An 18806-nucleotide genomic window follows, 5' to 3' on the forward strand; every position below is an offset into this window, starting at 1 on the left:
CCATCTTGCCCCACAATGTCAAATGGAATTTTAGTCAGCAGTTTCTGACTGTGAGAGATATTTGGCTCTTTACAAAGCTAAGGTGGATGCGTAGAAGGGCACACATTAGGGTGGATACATTCTGACAGATTTGTTGGAAACAGACAAATATTATATTCAAACATTTGTAAATGTTTTTGGAAGGCCTCTCAGTATGCCGTATTATGACTCCTGCTAATATCCTTTATGACCTCACTTGTGAACATGGTAGCATTATTTTACAGATGAACATAAACTCTGAGACAAGACAAGCTAGCTCCCGGGATTATGATGGGATTTTTCAAGGGTAAGTAGCCCATCCCTTCATGATTCTGAACAGGAGCTAACCCTGTCGCTATTCAGATAGAAACTTTAACTTTTAAAAATTAGCTTCAGAATCTCCTAAAATAAGAAGAGAATAGAAGCAAGGGACGGAAGGAGGGAGGATGGGAGGTGAGCAGAAATAAGGAAGGAAAAGCAGATCCTTTTTCTCAAATATGGGTCTTAAGGTCATGTGATTCATCTAAGCCTAGTTATCGAAGAGAACTTTTGGAAAATGAAAAATAAATTGGACTTTTCAGAGAGTTTGATTAGGTATTTAGACATAAGTATGTCCATCCTTAATAAAGATAAGATCTCCTCTTTTTGAAGGATCTAGTGTTGCCTCTTTGGCAGGACCCTATGGCCACGATGAGATGATCTGAATAATAGTTCCATTCCATGCTTGAAACCGAAATAGGGCCAGGGAATGAGGTGTTATTGGGGGTGGGGGTGGGGGTGGGGGTGGGAGGAATGTTCCATTTAGTTTAGTTTTAAATTAAAAAGTTTGAAACAAACTGTAAACCAAAGCAGAAACTCAAGGTTTCATCTCATATGTGCTACAGTTCTATTTTGAATCATCTCAAGCCGTATAAATAAAAAGGCAGAGCAAAGGGAAAAAAAAAAACCTATAGTTTCAATGTTGATCGGGCCTCTACTATTTGTCAGGCACCGTCTTAGTCAATTTGTATCATGTTATCTCATTGGTTCTCATCAGGAGCCTATGAGACAGGCACAGTATCCCCATTTTACAAATAAAGTCACAGAGGTTAAGAAACATAGTAAGGGTCATAGAATACATGGAGACAAGCTCTGTCTCTCTCCAAAGCCCAAGTGTGCTCCATTATCTGACTTATTTTTTTTTCATGATTTTTTTCAACCATCTATGTAGAATTATTATTTAACCCTACAGAGGGACTTTATGAAGTGAGAAGTAAGGATTTCTCTCTACCACCACCCCTTTCCCTGCAATCTCATTTCCCTCACTAGAGGGAATATTTTGGTAGAATATTCCAGAATTATCTCTATGCTTAAAATAGGTTTCACATGTTGTTTTCTTTGGTTAACCACTCTGGCACATTTTAAATAGCTGGAGCTATTGCATACATGAGTTGGAACATACTACTTAGGCCATTTTATCCCCATGAAATAGACAAGTAGTAGGAGAAAGGACCAAGAAAATCAGTAGGACCTTCAAGTAACCGAGCTCCACACTGAGCTGCAACTGTCCCCAGGCTTAGTGAAAGGCTTCCATGTGGGGGGAAGAATTGGCCTTCCTTCAAATCAACATCCCTTTGTTCTGCTAAGTTAACCTAAAATGGCAAGTCTGGGTCCTCCGTAGGCATGGGCCTGTGTACCAGTGCTAGAGGGGAAAGCCCAGTGCTGTGAAGGATTGCTGGAGTGGGTAAGTGTGGAAGATGGGGGGACTTGGTGCAAAAGTGCCTTCTGGATGGCGCTGAGTTGAGGATCCAATGTCTACCTTTAAAAGAGGACAGTCTGAAGCTCGCTTTCCTTCAAAACCAGCCTTGGCACCACTGCTGGGCTACAAAAGCTGCCTGTAGTGAGTAGCAGAGACGGGGCTGCTCTAAGTAAAGGCCAACAAGATAAAGGAAGCAGAATCGGAGCTATAAAACAAAACAGGCAAAGAAGAGCCGTTGAATGAGATGCGGTGAGCAAGGACACCCTTTCTCCGTGTCCCCCTCCGTCCCCCTAGCCATACCATCTAACCCGAGATAGCAGTGTGCACACCTTGTTTATGCAAAGGCAAAATTACCTCTGGGTCCTGCCAGTGGATACACCTGAAGCTCACTGCAAGAGCAGGAGGGACAACTTCCTACTCAGGCACTGGTCCTTGGTAAGCCTCTTTGTTTCCAGTCACTTAGGGCATATGGGTCTACCCCCCCTTTTTTTTTTTTTTAAGATTTTATTTATTCGTGAGAGAGAGAGAGAGAGAGAGAGGCAGAGACACAGGCAGAGGGAGAAGCAGGCTCCCTGCAGGGAGCCTGATGTGGGATCCGACCTGAGCTGAAGGCAGACACTCAACTCCTGAGCCACCCAGGCGTCCCTGGGTCTACCCTTAGAAAAGCCACGCTTTAGGCAATTGTGGCAGGACACAATTTTGAGCCACAGGAGACAGGAGTCCATTTATCAGGAGACAGTTGAAAGACAAACATTCTTTAGGGAGGATTGCTTGGAGTCCATGGAGTCGATTTCCAAGCCCAGATCTGCTTGGGGTGGGGCTCATGGCATCAGACATTCTAACCCCTGCCAGATTGTTTGTGCTAGATTGCATATGATGCCATCAGCTGATATGGAAGAACCACTCTAAGAAACAGCCCTGGGGTGTCTCTTTGTGTCTTTTTTTTTTTTTTTTTAATTTATGATAGTCACAGAGAGAGAGGGGCAGAGACATAGGCAGAGGGAGAAGCAGGCTCCACGCACCAAGAGCCCGACGTGGGACTCGATCCCGGGTCTCCAGGATCACGCCCTGGGCCAGAGGCAGGCGCCAAACCGCTGCGCCACCCAGGGATCCCTCTTTGTGTCTTTTATAAGGACACTCTTGAGGTGTTCGTCACACCACCCAGTTGCTCTATTTATGAACTCTTGGATATTCTGATTAGAACCAGGAACAATTACAAATCTCCTGATCAATCATTGTATCTAAGGGGTATTATGAACTGTGAAGCCGACAAGCTTTCCTATTTTCACGTGACTAGGAAATTTCATGTTAACCAGGAAATTTAGAGCCCAAATGCTACCCTTGGGCACTTTAGCTCCTCGCGAAAGCCACCTGAAATGCTTTCTGAAATAGGGTGAGGGGTGTGGGTGAACCAGTAAATATCTAGGTAATTAGGGTATTTTATTTCAATGGTTTCTGTTTCTTCCTCTTCCAAAATCACCTCTTAATAGCTTGTGAAAGACAAGCAGACCTGTTTTTTAACTTGGGAGACATAAAATTGCTTTCCTTTCTGCCTCCTAACAAGTCACTCTGGAGCTCAGGGAGCTCTCAGTATGCTAATACCAGGAGCTCTTGTTTAGGGGCTCTCAATATGCTAATACCAGAACCTTTTCTTAGGAAACAGGTCATTTTGTTTTGGGGCACAACAGAGATAAAATTTTAAAAAGGCGCTGGCAGTTACGGAATCAATTCACCAGTTTTAATTCAGGATTCCAAATGCATATTCCATTCACAAATCTGTGTTTATAAACCCTAGTCCTTTGGTGGGGGTAGAGATTTAAAAAACAGGCGAGGGGAGCCACCTTTACACCAGTAACCCACGGTTCTTGACAACGAACTTCTCTTGGCTAACACGTCGGACCCCTTGGTGCTCTGAGCCTGCTTCAGTTGTGTGAGAAGGGCCAGCACACCAGTGAGACTACGCCGCCTTCACAGGGAGAGAGAAACACCTTCCGAGTTGCCTTTCAGAGATGCTTGTGGAGAAAAAGATGTACAACAGAAGAGGCCAGGGAATGCAACTGGGAGGCATAGATGTCCCAGGAGACCTAAACAGACACGAGGGGTGTACCTGTAGCCCCCAACACCAGGCTCTTCCAACTCGCTCCTGAAAATAACATGAAAGGCCCAGTCAGTTCCAGGAATGTAATGGTGGTTTCAACTGAATGGCAGTTGTACTGATTTTAGAGAAGTGTGGAATTTCTCAAGGGCAAGGTAGCTAGCTGAACTGGAAAGGATCCGATTTTACCACCCATGACCTTGCTCCACCTATTGTGTTTCCCTGTCTCAAACTCTGCACTTTGGGCACCTGGGAGCCAGGCTCAGTGTCTGGCTTCGGCCTAGGGTCCTGGGATTGAGTCCCCGTAGGGAGTCTGCTTCTCCTTCTACCTATGTCTCTGCCTCTTTGTGTCTCTTATGACTACATAAATAAAATCTTTTTATTATTTTTTTATTTTTATTTATGATAGAGAGAGAGAGAGAGAGAGAGAGAGAGAGGCAGAGACACAGGCAGAGGGAGAAGCAGGCTCCATGCACCGGGAGCCTGACGTGGGATTCGATCCGGGTCTCCAGGATCGCGCCCTGGGCCAAAGGCAGGCGCCAAACCTCTGCGCCACCCAGGGATCCCACATAAATAAAATCTTAAAAAACAAAACAGAAAAACCCAAACTCAGCACTTTATTAAGTAGGATCATGTTCATCACATTGATGGAGCTAGTCCCTCTCAGAAATCAAAAGTCCTGAAATTAAATCTAGGGAGCTTGCTTGCTGTTTGAACACAAATAGCTGTCCTAGTTGAATCCAGTAGCTTTGCCACAGGAGCTTTATTAATTTTTGGTGCCTGCATCAAGAGCTTGAGTGAACAGCAGCAATCTAGTCCATGTGTGGGACATGAGGGGTGTTTAGTGGTCAGGGTCGGGCAAAAAAGGAGACAGGCTGTAGTGTGGTTCAAAACTGGGGGTCATGGACTCTCTGGGGGACTGTGTGTTTTCCGATCTGTTTCCTTGAATGACATCTGTTTCATTTTTCCTCGATTAATAAAATAGAGAGCTTTGGGGCTGATTATTTTTGAGTCTATCTGGATTCTTTGTGGAACTGGGAAGTACATCGTCGGCTTATACACAAGGTGGCACCCTGTGATTCCAACCAGGTCTGAGAGGAGCGATGCTGCTAAGAGACTGAGCTACAGTCATACATTTTTATTTAGCATCTTGTTTTTTCGCTGTGGCGAATATAAAGGTGGTAGTAGATGCTTGGCATGTCACCCCTGAGTTGCAGTCTCCGTCCCCATGCCTCGAAGATTCAGAGTTGCCTCAAGTAAAGAGCACTGGGACCAGGGGGCTGATTCCAGCTGATGGTAATGAATGCAGACCCCACATTCAGATTACATATGGAAAACAACGAAGCTTTATTGGTACTGGGCTCATTGCTGGGAACATAAGGGGAGGGGAGGGATGCAGTTCACATACCAACCCAATTAACTTTCAATTGGGTTTGCTGAAATAAGGAGCCAATTAGAAAGAACGTGACATTTACAAAACTCTGAAATAGTTGAATAGCAACTGTGTTTACTAGTTTTAAGGTTTCTTTCAAAAAGTAATTTGTTCATTATTTGGAAGCTGCCTGCCCTGATTGCTGTACAGGGAAATGGAAAATGGAATATAATCCCAATCTTCACAGTTATTTGACCTTTATTCTTATCTAGACTATATTTAGACAGCCACTTTAAAACTGTATCTAGTTCTTTTTCTTAAAAAAACAATTTATCCAATGAATAAATAAAATCTTTTAAAAAATAAAGATTTTATCCATTCACTCATGAGAGACACACACACACACACACAGAGGCAGAGTCACAGGCAGAGGGAGAAGCAGGCTCCATGTGGGAACCCGATGTGGGACTCGATCCCGGGACTCCAGGATCACCCCGAGCTGAAGGCAGACGCCCAACGGCTGAGCCACCCAGGCATCCCAAACTATTTCTAGTTCTTAGGTGTTTATAGATTACACTTGCTTGGCTAAATGCATGCCATTTGGAATTGGCTTGGGGTATATATAAGTGGACCTATTTTAGGACAACTGTACTCAGTGCTTTGTATGTGGAAATTAAACCATTAGGCAGCACAATCATTTGAAATAGGTTCTGATAAAAACATAACAGGACCTACTTCAAAAGTTGAAAAGATATTTTCTGTTTTTAGCTCTAACAAGTATATGGGTATTTAACAAATAGATTAGAAATCAATTCATGAAAAATAGTCTTTGTATACTAATAAAATCTAATTTCCAAATGCGAAAGAGGCACTCTGTTTTTGGCACTGAACTGGAAGCCAAGAATACACAGGCTGTGTCCCCCCTTGAAAAGCATACTGTGTTTGTCATCTGCCTCAAACTATTTTATTGCCAGCTATATAATCATTGCCTACAGGGCAAGAGGAAAGTGGAGATTTGGGAAGAAATCTGTTACAGGGTCAACGATAAAGAACAATAAAACAAGAACTACTAGTCAAAACCTGTTACTATAACAGCATTTCAGGTTTCAAAAAGGTTCATCTGAACTGCTTTAATTGTCCTAAAACTCAGGCTAGGCCATAATAAGAGCAAATCTTGTCAGCGATGGCTGGGTTGGATGACAGGCCAATAGGGTATGTAAACTCCGAGCTGGAAGGGAATGGGGTCAGTATCACTTCTTTTCTTTTCTTTTCTTTTCTTTTCTTTTCTTTTCTTTTCTTTTCTTTTCTTTTCTTTCTTTTTTTTTTTAAAGATTTTACTTATTTATTCATGAGACACACACACACACACACAGAGAGAGAGAGAGAGAGAGAGAGAGAGAGGCAGAGACACAGGCAGAGGGAGGAGCAGGCTCCATGCAGGGAGCCCGATGTGGGACTTGATCCTGGGACTCCAGGATCAGGCCCTGGGCCAAAAGTAGGCACTAAACCGCTGAGCCACCCAGGGATCCCAGTATCACTAAATTTCTCCAGGGAATATCAGTCAACACATATATGTCGGGCCTGCTCCATGTAAGGCACAGGACTGGACATCTAGCGATTAGCAGAGCAGGTGTTGCTCCTGCCCTCCTAAGGCACCTTGAGGTTCTGGGCTATGACTCTATCGGAAGGTCTCACTAATTTGGAAGAGCAACTCTAGATTAATGAATGGTCAATAAACTGAAAAGCTTGGAAAGCAGGGGGCACTGATGAGAAGAGTTTGGGAGTCAGGCTAGATCTGGATTTTGAACCCAGTTCTGTGAGTTATTGGTGTTGAGACTTAGCAAATGAACTGTCTGTGCTTGTTTCCTTATTAGTAAAATCAGAACGTTTCTTCATAGGGTTATAATGAGCATTAAGCACAATCCGACTGAGATCCTACACATAAAGTACTACTGCAGTGCCGGCCATATTATAGGTACTCAAAGTTCTCTTCTTGAGAGAGAGAAACAAGAAATATATAGAAAAAAAGGTATCCTTTTTGAACCTGAGAAATGCTGGGCACCCGGAAAAAAGCTCTGGATGACTCATTTCTTCAACTGTGGCTCCCTCTGCCCCCTTGCAGGCTTGAATCCAGTGTTGACCCCCTACCAACGAGATCTTATTCTTTGCAGAGAACTAGAACTGCTCCAGAGGAGAGTATTCGGAGCAGGACATGCTCCTAAGCCCGAGGAAGGTACTGCTCACATGCAGTGAGTCCCCGCACCTCCACTGTTTCCAACAACAAAGTGGATGGAGAACACTTCAGCCTTGCTAAACAATGCCGGAAGTCTGGCTGGGCCAAATGCATTAGGCTATTAGGTGCCATGAAGTCCATGTCCATCATTTTGCCTTCAAAGTGGGAGGTGGGGAGAAAAGGGTGGAGGAAGAAGAGGAAAAAGGGAAAGGGGAATAAGTGGGGAGGGGGAGATAATGGAGGAAAAGAGAGTTTTGATGTCACAGAGAAATGACTGTAGATGTATTTTTTTTTTCACTCTGGACTTCAGCCAACTACCTACTTTTCTCTGAGCTTGACAGGATATTGATCAATTATTAGAAAATTGTAAAATGCGTTATAATTTTCCCAGGGATTTTGTACAAAAGCTGTAATGCTTAAAGACCAACTGAGAAACTCTCAGCTAACCAGAGCTGATGTCAACAAGTCTTGATACTTTTTTTGAGTCTGCCCCATTTCTCCTCTTCTTTAGAACTTTCTCTAACCAGTTCAGGCTAAAGTAATGTCTCTTTTCTCTGATCTCTTATGGCAAGCGTTGCCTGGACGACTCATTCGGTAACTAATCATGTTCTACTGCCCTTGTCATCTCCTGTGTAAAGTATTTACACTTTTTTTTTTTTTTTTTTAAGAGACAGGTTGTGTGCCTGAGCAGGATGGGGGAGCAGGGAGAGAGAATTGCAAGCAGGCTCCAGCCTGGGGGAGCCCAGAATGGAACTGAATCTGACCACCCTGAGACCATGACCCCAGCAGAAGAGCCACCCAGGCGCCCTGAGTATTTACACTTTTTAATTTTCCCCTCCATCATTTATCTTTGCTGTTGCCCAGTTCTTCACTATTCCCGTCTCTAATCGTTACTCCTCTTTCCAACCATCCAGTCATCTTACTAATGGGAAAGCTCCATGAGGGCAGGGACTTTATTTCAAACTGCTTCTCCCACCATGACCACTATTTCACACCCTCATCTGCTGCTTTGGAAACATGCGCTGTCTTGGTTGACTTTTAGAACTAAGTTGAATTCTTGAGAAGCCTGTTTTTGAAGTCAGAGAAATATATCTACCATCCACTAAATAACTCTAAGGAGTTTGGGTGGCAGGTTCAAGGGCACTTGTTGCATCTGCAGCCTCAAATGCTAGGCCCCGCTGCTGCCAGCAGCATCTTCCCGGTGGAGGCGAGGCGGGTCATCAGGTTAGGCTCCCTGGGGCAGGACAGGGTGCAGGCTGCAGGGCACAAGGTGCAGGGCCAGGGTGCAGGCTCAGGGCGCAGGCTGTAGGGCCAGGGTGCAGGCTGCAGGGCGCAAGGTACAGGGCCAGGGCGCAGGCTGCAGGGCGCAAAGTGCAGGGTGCAGACTGCAGGGCGCAAGGTGCAGGGCCAGGGTGCAGGCTCAGGACGCAGGCTGTAGGGCCAGGGTGCAGGCTGCAGGGCGCAAGGTGCAGGGCCAGGGCGCAGGCTGCAGGGCGCAAAGTGCAGGGTGCAGGCTGCAGGGCGCAAGGTGCAGGGCCAGGGCGCAGGCTGCAGGGCGCAAAGTGCAGGGTGCAGACTGCAGGGCGCAAGGTGCAGGGCCAGGGTGCAGGCTCAGGACGCAGGCTGTAGGGCCAGGGTGCAGGCTGCAGGGCGCAAGGTGCAGGGCCAGGGCGCAGGCTGCAGGGCGCAAAGTGCAGGGTGCAGGCTGCAGGGTGCAAGGTGCAGGGCCAGGGGCGCAGGCTGCAGGGTGCAAATGCAGGGTGCAGGCTGCAGGGCGCAAGGTGCAGGGCCAGGGCGCAGGCTGCAGGGCGCAAAGTGCAGGGTGCAGGCTGCAGGGTGCAAGGTGCAGGGCCAGGGCGCAGGCTGCAGGGTGCAAATGCAGGGTGCAGACTGCAGGGCGCAAGGTGCAGGGCGCAAAGTGCAGGGTGCAGGCTGCAGGGTGCAAGGTGCAGGGCCAGGGCGCAGGCTGCAGGGTGCAAATGCAGGGTGCAGACTGCAGGGCGCAAGGTGCAGGGCGCAAAGTGCAGGGTGCAGGCTGCAGGGTGCAAGGTGCAGGGCCAGGGCGCAGGCTGCAGGGTGCAAATGCAGGGTGCAGGCTGCAGGGCACAGGCTGCAAGGTGCAGGGCGCAGGGCCCAGGTTGCAGGCTGCAGGGCTCAAGGTGCGGGGTGCAGGGCACAGGCTGCAGGACAGAGGCGACAGGGCGCAGGGCGCAGGCTGCAAGGTGCAGGCTGCAGGCTGCAGGGCGCAGGGCTGCTCGGCCGTCTGCTGGGCGGGCACACGGGGCGGCCCTCCGCGGCCCGGGGATGCGCGGCCCGAGGCCGCCAGGTGTCCGGCGTCCGGCGTCCGGCGCCCGGTCGGCGCGGGCTCGGGCTCGGGGTGGCCGCGGCGCTCGCGGGCAGGGCATCCACGCGCCGTCCTCGGGCCCGGGCGAGCGGGGCGGCGCGGCGGCGGGGGCAGAGGCCGCGGGCCGGGGCGCACCTGGCACCTGCGGCCCGGCGGGGCCCCGAGCGGCCCGAGGCGGCGCACGCTCCCGGCCGGCCGCGGCGCGGAGGAGCGGGTGGGCCGGCGGGGGGGGGGGGGGGGGGCGGGGGCGCGCGTGCCCGCGGCGGGGGCGCGCTCTCGCGCGGGCTGCCGGGATCGCTCGCCGCCGCTGTGGTAATGTCCGCCATGTTGGCCATGGCGCAGGGAGCGGATCGGGCGGGCGAGCGGCGGATCTAGCGCGCGGAGGCGGCCGCGGGCGGCGGGGGGCTGTTTTCGGGCGGGGTGGGCGCCCATGCGGGGGCCGGGGGCAGCGAGGAGGAGGAGGCGGAGCGGGCCGGCCGCGCTGCACTGAGGAAGGAGGCGGAGGAGGCGGCGGGAGTCCTGCCCCCCCTCCGCGCCCGCCCCGCCGCCGCCGCCGCCGCCGCCCGGGCCGCTCCTGCGAGGCGGGGAGACAATGAGTAAACTCTCCTTCCGCGCGCGGGCGCTGGACGCCGCCAAGCCGCTGCCCATCTACCGCGGCAAGGACATGCCTGACCTCAACGACTGCGTCTCCATCAACCGGGCCGTGCCCCAGATGCCCACCGGGATGGAGAAGGAGGAGGAATCGGTAGGGACGCGAGTGTTTACCCCCCCCCGCCTCCCCCCTCCCCTTTGTCAGTCGGGCCGCGCCATTCACAGCGCGCTCTGCGCTCGCTGGAGGGCGCCGCCGCCGCCGCCGCCGCCGCCGCGCCCGGGACCCTACGCCGGCGGAGTAGCGTAGCCCCCGCCGGCCGGCGCAGCGCCCGCGCGCCCGCGGCCGCCATGTTGCTGCGTCCCCGCGCCGCCGGCAGCTCGGCGCGCCGCCACCGCCGTGAGGGGGCCCCGCCGCCGCCGCCGCCGCCGCCGCCGCCGCCGCCCGGCGCGCGCCCGCCCCTCCCCCCCCCCCCGCCGCGGGGTTACCTCAGCGGCTCACGCGGCAGCCCCGCGCTAGGACACAGTCCCTCTCCTTTTTTTTTTTTTGTTTTCTTTTCTCTCTCTCTCTCTCTTTTTTTTTTTTCTTGTTTTGTTTTGTTTTTGGTTGTTTTTCGTTCTCCCTCCCCTCCCCCCCTCCCGCCTCCCCGCTTTCAAAGTCAGTCGTGCCCTCGGGCCCCTTTGAAATGACTTATGGACCGTAAAGCGCGTCGCCAACGAACGTCCGCGTCGTGTGGCCAGGTAACCCGCGCGCGGGGGGCGGGCCAGGGGGGAGGGGGCCGCGCGGCCACCCGTCCCCGCCCCCGTCCCCGTCCCCGTCCGCGCCCCCCCCGGCCCCCCCCCCCCTCCCGCCCCGAGCACGGTCCCCGGCCGGGACCGGCCGCTTCTGCAAGTTGCGGCTGTGGGTGCCTCGCGGTGGGGCGCCCGCGGTTCCGCCCCGTCGCCCTCCACGGGACTCGTGTCGCCTCCGCACGGACCTCCCCTGTGTCCACAGGGTGGAAGGAGCCGCGGCAAAGTTTGCGTGCGAAGTTCCTAGTAACGGCGGCCTCACCAATTTCTTCAATGAACCTGCGGTCCCGCCTCGCCGTCGGCCCCGGGCGCGCGTGGATTGGCTGCCCGGCGCCCGTGCCTGTCAGAGGGACGGCTCGGGGGTGTCCCGGATTGGTGTTCCTCCTCTGGCTATTAATATTGCAGGAAACGCTGTCGCGCCTCTGATTGGCTGCTCGGGGGCTGACCTCATTTCCATGGCCCGGTTATCACGACCTTCTTGCTGGGGTTTGCTCTCGTGTCGTCCGCCTCGGTCTCTGGTTCCTTGAAAGTCGTGAACTTTCAGCCCCAAAAAAAAAAAAAAAGAATATGGGCAACATAGTGGGACGTGAACATTCAGTGCTCGGCTTTTCGGGTGGCGAGGTGGAAAGCCCAGTATTTGCTGTAGATGGAGGTCCAAGTCACGTGAGAGCGTTCTGCGCGTAAAACAAAGTTTGTGTCTGACTTAGGTCGATTTTCCATGGGAAGGTTGGTTAAAATAAGGTCATAGTGTGCACGGGAATTAATTGAACTTTATTTTTTTTTTTTTTAGGATTTTATTTTTATTTATTCATAACAGAGAGAGAGAGAGAGGCAGAGACAACAGGCAGAGGGAGAAACAGGCTCCATGCGGGGAGCCCGATGTGAGGCTCGATCCCGGGGCTCCAGGATCACGCCCTGGGCCGGAGGCAGGTGCTAAACCGCCAAGCCACCCAGGGATCCCTAATTGAACTTTAAAAGACACAAGTGTGCATGACACAAAGTTAAATTTTTGTGAGCATTTTATGTATGGGTTTTGACAAAAGGGGAGAGAGGTAACTTAGGAGGCTTAGAGTACCGATAATGTACGTAGTTACTTGGATCCAGTTAGTTTGGTTCGGGAAGAACTAAAGTCAGGAAACTTGTTGTAGAATGAACAGTTAGCCCCTGGAATATAAATCGCTCTCTGTGAACAGTGATCAGCAATATAGTTATTGCTTTAGTTCCTTAGTTTGCCACGTGTATCTTGGTGTTTATCTGAGTTTAGGAAGAAAACTTGCAGTTCAGTTATTTTTTTTTTTTTTTTGGTGATATATTAAAAATAAATGTTAACCCTTTCACTATTGACTTTTTCAGTAAAAGTTGTGGTTTCCCATCTAGAGATTGGAAGTTACATTACGTTGGGTTATTTTCAGGAGCCTGCTTCAGCTGCCCAATTTTAGGGAAGAAGAAAAAAGAAATCACCTTCTGACGGAGTTAGAGTTGACACCCAGGATTTCTCTTGGTCCTGGCCTTCCTGCCTCTTTGATGTTACAAATCCGATTTTACTTAAAATCAAAACAAAACTGAACAAACGCTGATTTGTAGCCAAGTCTTTTGCTTCCCAGGATGTCCAGGTGGGGTGTTCGTTTTCTCTTTTCCTCTTTTAAGTTAACATGTGAGTCAGAAGACTTAGGCTTTCAGGAGTGAAAGCCAATTCAGTTCTTTTGGTCTTATTTACAGGATTTCCGTTATTTAGCAGAATTATTCTTTAAGTAAATGTTCTTCCTTGATCGACAGTTCTAAGCAGCAGTAAAGTATAAATCTCCCACATGGTTTGTGTTTCACTTGAGTTCTATTTCAATTCAACTTCCATTTTCAACATGTTCTAATTACATTTGTAAGCATTTCTTTTAATTGTAGACTTGTAAAAAGGCAAAAACCAAAAACCTGTGGGTTTGTAATTGTTTCTTTGCATTTCTAAACTGTCCACAGTGTGACTCCCTCCCTGCGTGGTTGGCGGAGTCCCTTGACTTCACTTGAATCACCTTCGTGGATCTTACGCTCCTTCCTGCTCCCCAGTAAAATCAAGGACTGTATCTGTTGGATTATTATTAGACTTTGTTTATGGAGTCACTGACTCAATTTTGAGTTACATTTTGGTGATACTTAGATCATTTAGGTGTTCTTTGGCATTGATAGCACTCTCTCTTTCTCTTAGCTCTTTTGGACATGCAGCCATCTTCTCTTTTCTTCCCTTTCCTTATTTTCTTTGTCTTTTGCCTAAGTCTGCCAGTTGGCATCCTCCTAAACTTGATCTCTGTAGAGCTCTTCATGGCACATGATTTAGGTCAAATACTGTAAACATATGTTTGTTTACGATTCAAGCAACGAGAAAGATGAGGTGGTCGGTGGTGCTGCCATGGCCCCCTTAGTGTTTCATAGTGGTAGTTGATGTTCTTGATGTTCCTTACCATTTCTCGAATACTTCTTGTGTCTCAGTTACTGCGTTAAGAACTTCACATACTATTCAATTCTTTTTAAAGTTCACTTTTTTTGAGGTTATGATTTACATACAATAAAATGTGTTCATTTAAAGTATAGGGTTTGATGAGTTTTGGCAAACGTGTACACCCGAGGAGATGCCACCACAGTCAAGATGAAGCAACATTTCAAACAAACATTTAAGTTCCCTTGTGCTCCTTTGCAAGTCAGTCCCTCTCCCTCAGTAGTTCTCAGCAATTACAGATGCGCTTTCTCTCCCTGTAGATCAGTATTGTCTTTTCTAGAATTTCATTTAAATGGGTTTCACATACTTTAGTGTTAGGCTTCTTTTGCTCAGCATGATGCATTAAAGATTCATCCTTGTTACATGTATCAGTCCGTTCCTTATTACTGAATAGTATTCTAGTGAGTTGATATATAATATATTCATACACTTGGATATTTGAATTGCTTCCTGTTCCTGGCTTTCGTTTAATCCTTGTAACAGAAATTATTATTTCTGGCTTATGGATGAAGAAACTGAGGGTCTCGCTGTTAGTAACTGGTAGGGCTAGCATTCATGCCCTTGCCTTTAATATCACAGAAACCATTCTTGTAACCACTAGGCTTCATACTGACTTCTTTTTTTTTTTTATATTTTTTTAAAAATTTTTTTATTTATTTATGATAGTCACACAGAGAGAGAGAGAGGCAGAGACATAGGCAGAGGGAGAAGCAGGCTCCATGCACCAGGAGCCGGACATGGGATTCGATCCCGGGTCTCCAGGATTGCGCCCTGGGCCAAAGGCAGGCGCCAAACCGCTGCGCCACCCAGGGATCCCCATACTGACTTCTTACAGAACCACAGATTATCTTCTGAACTGTTGTCAAGTTCATTATAGTTTTGTAAATAATGTTTTACTTTTTATAATTTTCGGAACTTTGAAAGATGACATTGATTTGATTGGAATATTAAATTACTAAGTATAGTTTTTTTGGTCACTTAACTGTGTGTGACTTTTGCCTTTGGCAAAAGGTTTTTCTTTTTTTTTTTCCTTAGAAGTTTGTTAGCTTTGCTTCCCTATACTGGCACCATTGTGTTTATCTAAATGTTTTTGTTGTCTGAAGGATATAAGAAATTTGTGGGAAACTATTCTATTATCTAGATTTTATCCTAATAGAACGTAATCTTTATAAGGGCAAAGATCTTTGCATATTTTGTTCATTAATATACTCTTGAGTATCCGGAACTGTGCCTGGCACATAATATACATGCTTGCTAAATAAATGATGGTTCAGTGTTGAATGAACCTCTAATTTTTTTTTTCCTATATCAAAGTCTATATTTTTGTGAAACTGTGTGTGTGTGTGTGTGTGTGTGTGTGTGTATAAAATACCAGAATTTGGTAAATTAGTCTTCTGGAAATTCTTTTTGGTTTCTTAGTTTGGTACAACATATACCTAAATACTAAGCCTTTTTTTTTCTTTTTTCCTCTTGAATGAGAGGCTCCTTTAAACATAGAACTTTTTTATGCATAGGTATGGGTGCAATACTAGTTTTTATGTTGTATTATTGTCATGGATGTGTGTAAATTTATGTAAATATATCTTCATAGTAACATGTAAAATGAACCAAAATCTGTATGAAGCATATAAATCTGCTTATTTTTAAAGAAAAAGACCATGACTGATTTGAATTGCCATTTCTCCTTTTATGTTTTAGTTGCCTAATTTTGGTGTTATTTTAATATTTGAAGTGACATTTCCAGGGATAGAGTAGGAATATATTCAGTCTTTCTCACATTTCTCAGTTATTTTTGGCACTAATACATTTCATGTTTCAAAATAGGGTTCTAGAGAGGATATAAAATAAAATTTTGTAAGCTGACGTTGTAAGAACATTTAGCATTTATTCTTTCAACAAAAGCAAATAGTGGCCAGGTATCAAGAGTGTCAGGTGTTAATTTAAGTATGACCTTAGGAAACTATTTTAAAGGGGTAACTATGTCTAAAAGTATATGTAAGGCTATCTACTGGAGTGTTGTTAGGATGAAAATTAAAAGAATATGATACAGATCTTGACTTTGGGGAACTTAAAGGAGTCATTGAGGTCAAAAATATATTTGGAAAGTTAGCAAAAGCTACCAAGTTAAGTCGACCTGACAAAAAGAGCATTAGAAAAAGCTAAATGTCAGTATGGTTGAGAGAGAGAACTTACTGGAACGTCTAGAGGGGTTGGAGGGAGATTTAGCAATTTGGGCTTTTGGGTTTGGTTGTACAGTGTTGAAGCAAATACTTTTGTGCAGGAATGTTTAAAGCAATTTCTATGGATGTTGGGGTGCCTGGGTGGCACAGTGGGTTAAGCGTCCTTCTCTTGGTTTAGGCTTAGATGGTGAAATCAGGGTCTTGACATCAAGCCCCACATGGGGCTCTGCACTCCATGCAGGGTTGGCTTAAGATTCTCTTTCTCCCTCTCCCTCTGCCCCTCCCACTTCACAATTACTCACATCCTCTCTTTCTCGCAGATAAATAAATACATCTCTTAAAAAAAAAAACAATTTCTATGGATATTAAGTAGACTGAAGGTTCTTCCAATGTACATGTATTTTATCTGTCCTTTTCAATCCATCATCCTGAAACTTCAGGAAGGTAGCTCTATGTCATTTCTGAGCATGTTATTCTCTTAGCTCTTTCTCCCTTTTTTGGAAACACAGATGACTTTTATCTCTTTTCTCCCCCCTTCCTTTGTTCTGTGCTGCTGTATGTTCAACACCAGAAATTATTTATTTATTTTTTGCTTTTATTATTTTTTGAAGATTTTATTTATTCAAGAGAGACACAGAGAGAGAGAGACAGAGACAGAGACACAGGCAGAGGGAGAAGCAGGCTCCACGCAGGAAGTCGGATGTGGGACTCGATCCTGGGACTCCATGGAGGATCCCGGCGGTGGGCTGAAGGCAGGCGCTAAACCGCTGAGCCACCCAGATACCTCTAGAAATTGTTTACAACAAAGTTGGCGCTCAGCAGATATTTGGTGAATAAAAGTTAAGGTGGAGGTAAGGTTGAGAAAAGGGTAGAATTATACCAGATTGTAGATAGTTTAGAACGTTAGGCCCAGGGATTTGTAGGATGGTGTAGAAAAAAAGAGCACGGACTTGCAAGTGTGAAGTCTGTTTCTAGTTTTGTTTCTTTTCTTAGTGGCCAAAAGATCTGGGAGAGTTGGCTACCTTCTCCAAGCCTCAGGTCATTTCATCCCTACCATCACAGCTGCCATTTATTGAATGTGTGTTAGTGAGTGTGCTGTATGTGCCAGGCACTCAGTTAAACTCACTAGATGGTTTAGAACTCATTAAAATGGCAGGATGTGTAGTAGGTGCTATTGTCTCTTTTCTAGAATAAGAAACTGATCCTTTTTACTTAGAAAAGGTGACCATGGCATCTCTTAACTGGACTGGAACATAGTAAGGCCAGTATTTGAACTCAGACCCTATGAGTGATTGACTCTAGGGCTCTGATCTTTACCATTGTATTGCTTCATCTATACGGTGAGTGGCTTGAGAACTAGGTGATACCTAAAGTTTATTACATTTCCACTGTTCTGTCATTTATTATTCTGTAACAAGGAAGAGTCATTAAAAGTTTTTGCCTCAGGGAATGATACGAAAGAGGCTTTGAGGTGAATACTTCTTGTAAACACATTTTTTAAAAAAGATTTTATTTAATTAAGTTATTTATTTTTTAAGATTCTGTTTATTTATTCATGAAAGAGAGAGAGAGAGAGAGGCAGAGACATAGGCAGAGACATGGGCAGAAGGAGAGAAGCAGGCTGCATACAGGGAGCCTGACGTGGACTTCATCCCGGGACTCCATCCTGGGACTCCAGGATCACACCCTGAGCCCAAGGCAGGCAATTAACCACTTAGCCACCCAGGCGTCCCAACACATTTAATCTATGGTTTAAGTTTAGATTTCAGCAGTATCAGTTCTCTAAAAATGAGGCCTAAAAATATTTAACAGGTAGGATCATTAGATTGGTTTTAAGTAACAGAAACCAAATCTAGTTTCATTAAAGATTCCTGGGTGTGGTCTCAAAGATCCTAAAGAATGCTTCAACAGTCAAGGCTTAGGAAAGTGAGGAACCAGGGCAGCTATGGGCCCTTTAGCAGCAAGTAACATTAACATCACTAAATTAACAATTCCTAATCTTTTTTTTTTTTTTTAATAATTCCTAACCTTTTGAGAGGTAGTATGCGTATGGTAGTGATTAAGTGCAAATGTTCTGGAGCCAGACTGAATGGTTTTGAGTCCTCCAGCAGGTTAAATTGATCTATAAGATTTCATAAGGTTTTAGAGAGGATGAATTGTGGTGTGCTTGAGACAATTTGTGGCATTCAGTAAGCAGTCAATAAATATTAGCTATTATTCTCATCATTGTTACATTTTTTTCATTTCAAAAATCCCAGATCCTGGTGTTAGAGGGCATATTGGTTTGGCTTGCATCAGGTATCTGTGCACCTGTAATTCTTACGTGTGTGGAGGTAGAGGTGGGGGTTGGGGCTTGTTAGTACACATGTGCCGTTAAGGGCTACCCTTGAGAATGAGACTTTAGTCAGGTAGTGGCCCTTTAGAGATTTACTCCTGGCATGTATGTAACATAATGACCAAAGGTTTTGAAGTTAAATTATTTTATTTTTTATTTATTTTTTAACGTTTCACCTAACAGTATTTTTTTAATAATAAATAAATTTAATTTTTATTGGTGTTCAATTTGCCAACATACAGAATTACACCCAGTGCTCATCCTGTCAAGTGCCCTCCTCAGTGCCCGTCACCCATTCACCCCCACCCCAACCCTCCTCCGAAGTTAAATTATTTTAATTCATGGTTTGACCCAAGGTGAGTTTACGAACTTAGGGTGTTTTTACAAACCTTAAATTTGGAAAGTATTGTAATTAGATAACAATGTTTTACATATTTTACAATAAAATGGTAGAATGTGTATTGCCTTTTTAAAATGAAATTAAAGGAGTATAGAAGAAGTCTCCAAAATCTTTTTAAAGAAAACATAACAACCCTTTATACTAATTTTCAGAGTAGTAAGGGATGTGTTTTGTGTGACCTCAAAGATACCACTTAACCTTCCTGGCCCTTAGTTTCCTCATTTGTGAA

General features: G+C 46.4%; 1 protein-coding gene across 8 annotated transcripts in view; it reads left to right on the forward strand.

Moving 5' to 3' along the window:
• Positions 1-240: 240 nt before the first annotated feature.
• EPC2 (enhancer of polycomb homolog 2) overlaps positions 241-18806 on the forward strand; it is a 127489-nt gene continuing 108923 nt past the window's right edge. For 2 of the 8 annotated variants that reach the window (XR_012013334.1, XR_012013335.1), the window contains exon 1: positions 10313-10545. Coding sequence is in view for 4 of the 8 variants with exons in the window: in XM_072789132.1 (XP_072645233.1) it covers positions 10393-10545 (153 nt within the window). In the remaining 4 variants the exon portion in view is untranslated. Of the gene's footprint in view, positions 326-10312; positions 10546-11066; positions 11130-18806 lie in introns of those variants that run through there. The other 6 variants (XM_072789132.1, XM_072789134.1, XM_072789136.1 and 3 more) reach the window with 5 other exon arrangements.

Source organism: Canis lupus, chromosome 20, assembly GCF_048164855.1.
Source record: "Canis lupus baileyi chromosome 20, mCanLup2.hap1, whole genome shotgun sequence".
Taxonomy (NCBI): Eukaryota; Metazoa; Chordata; class Mammalia; order Carnivora; family Canidae; genus Canis; species Canis lupus.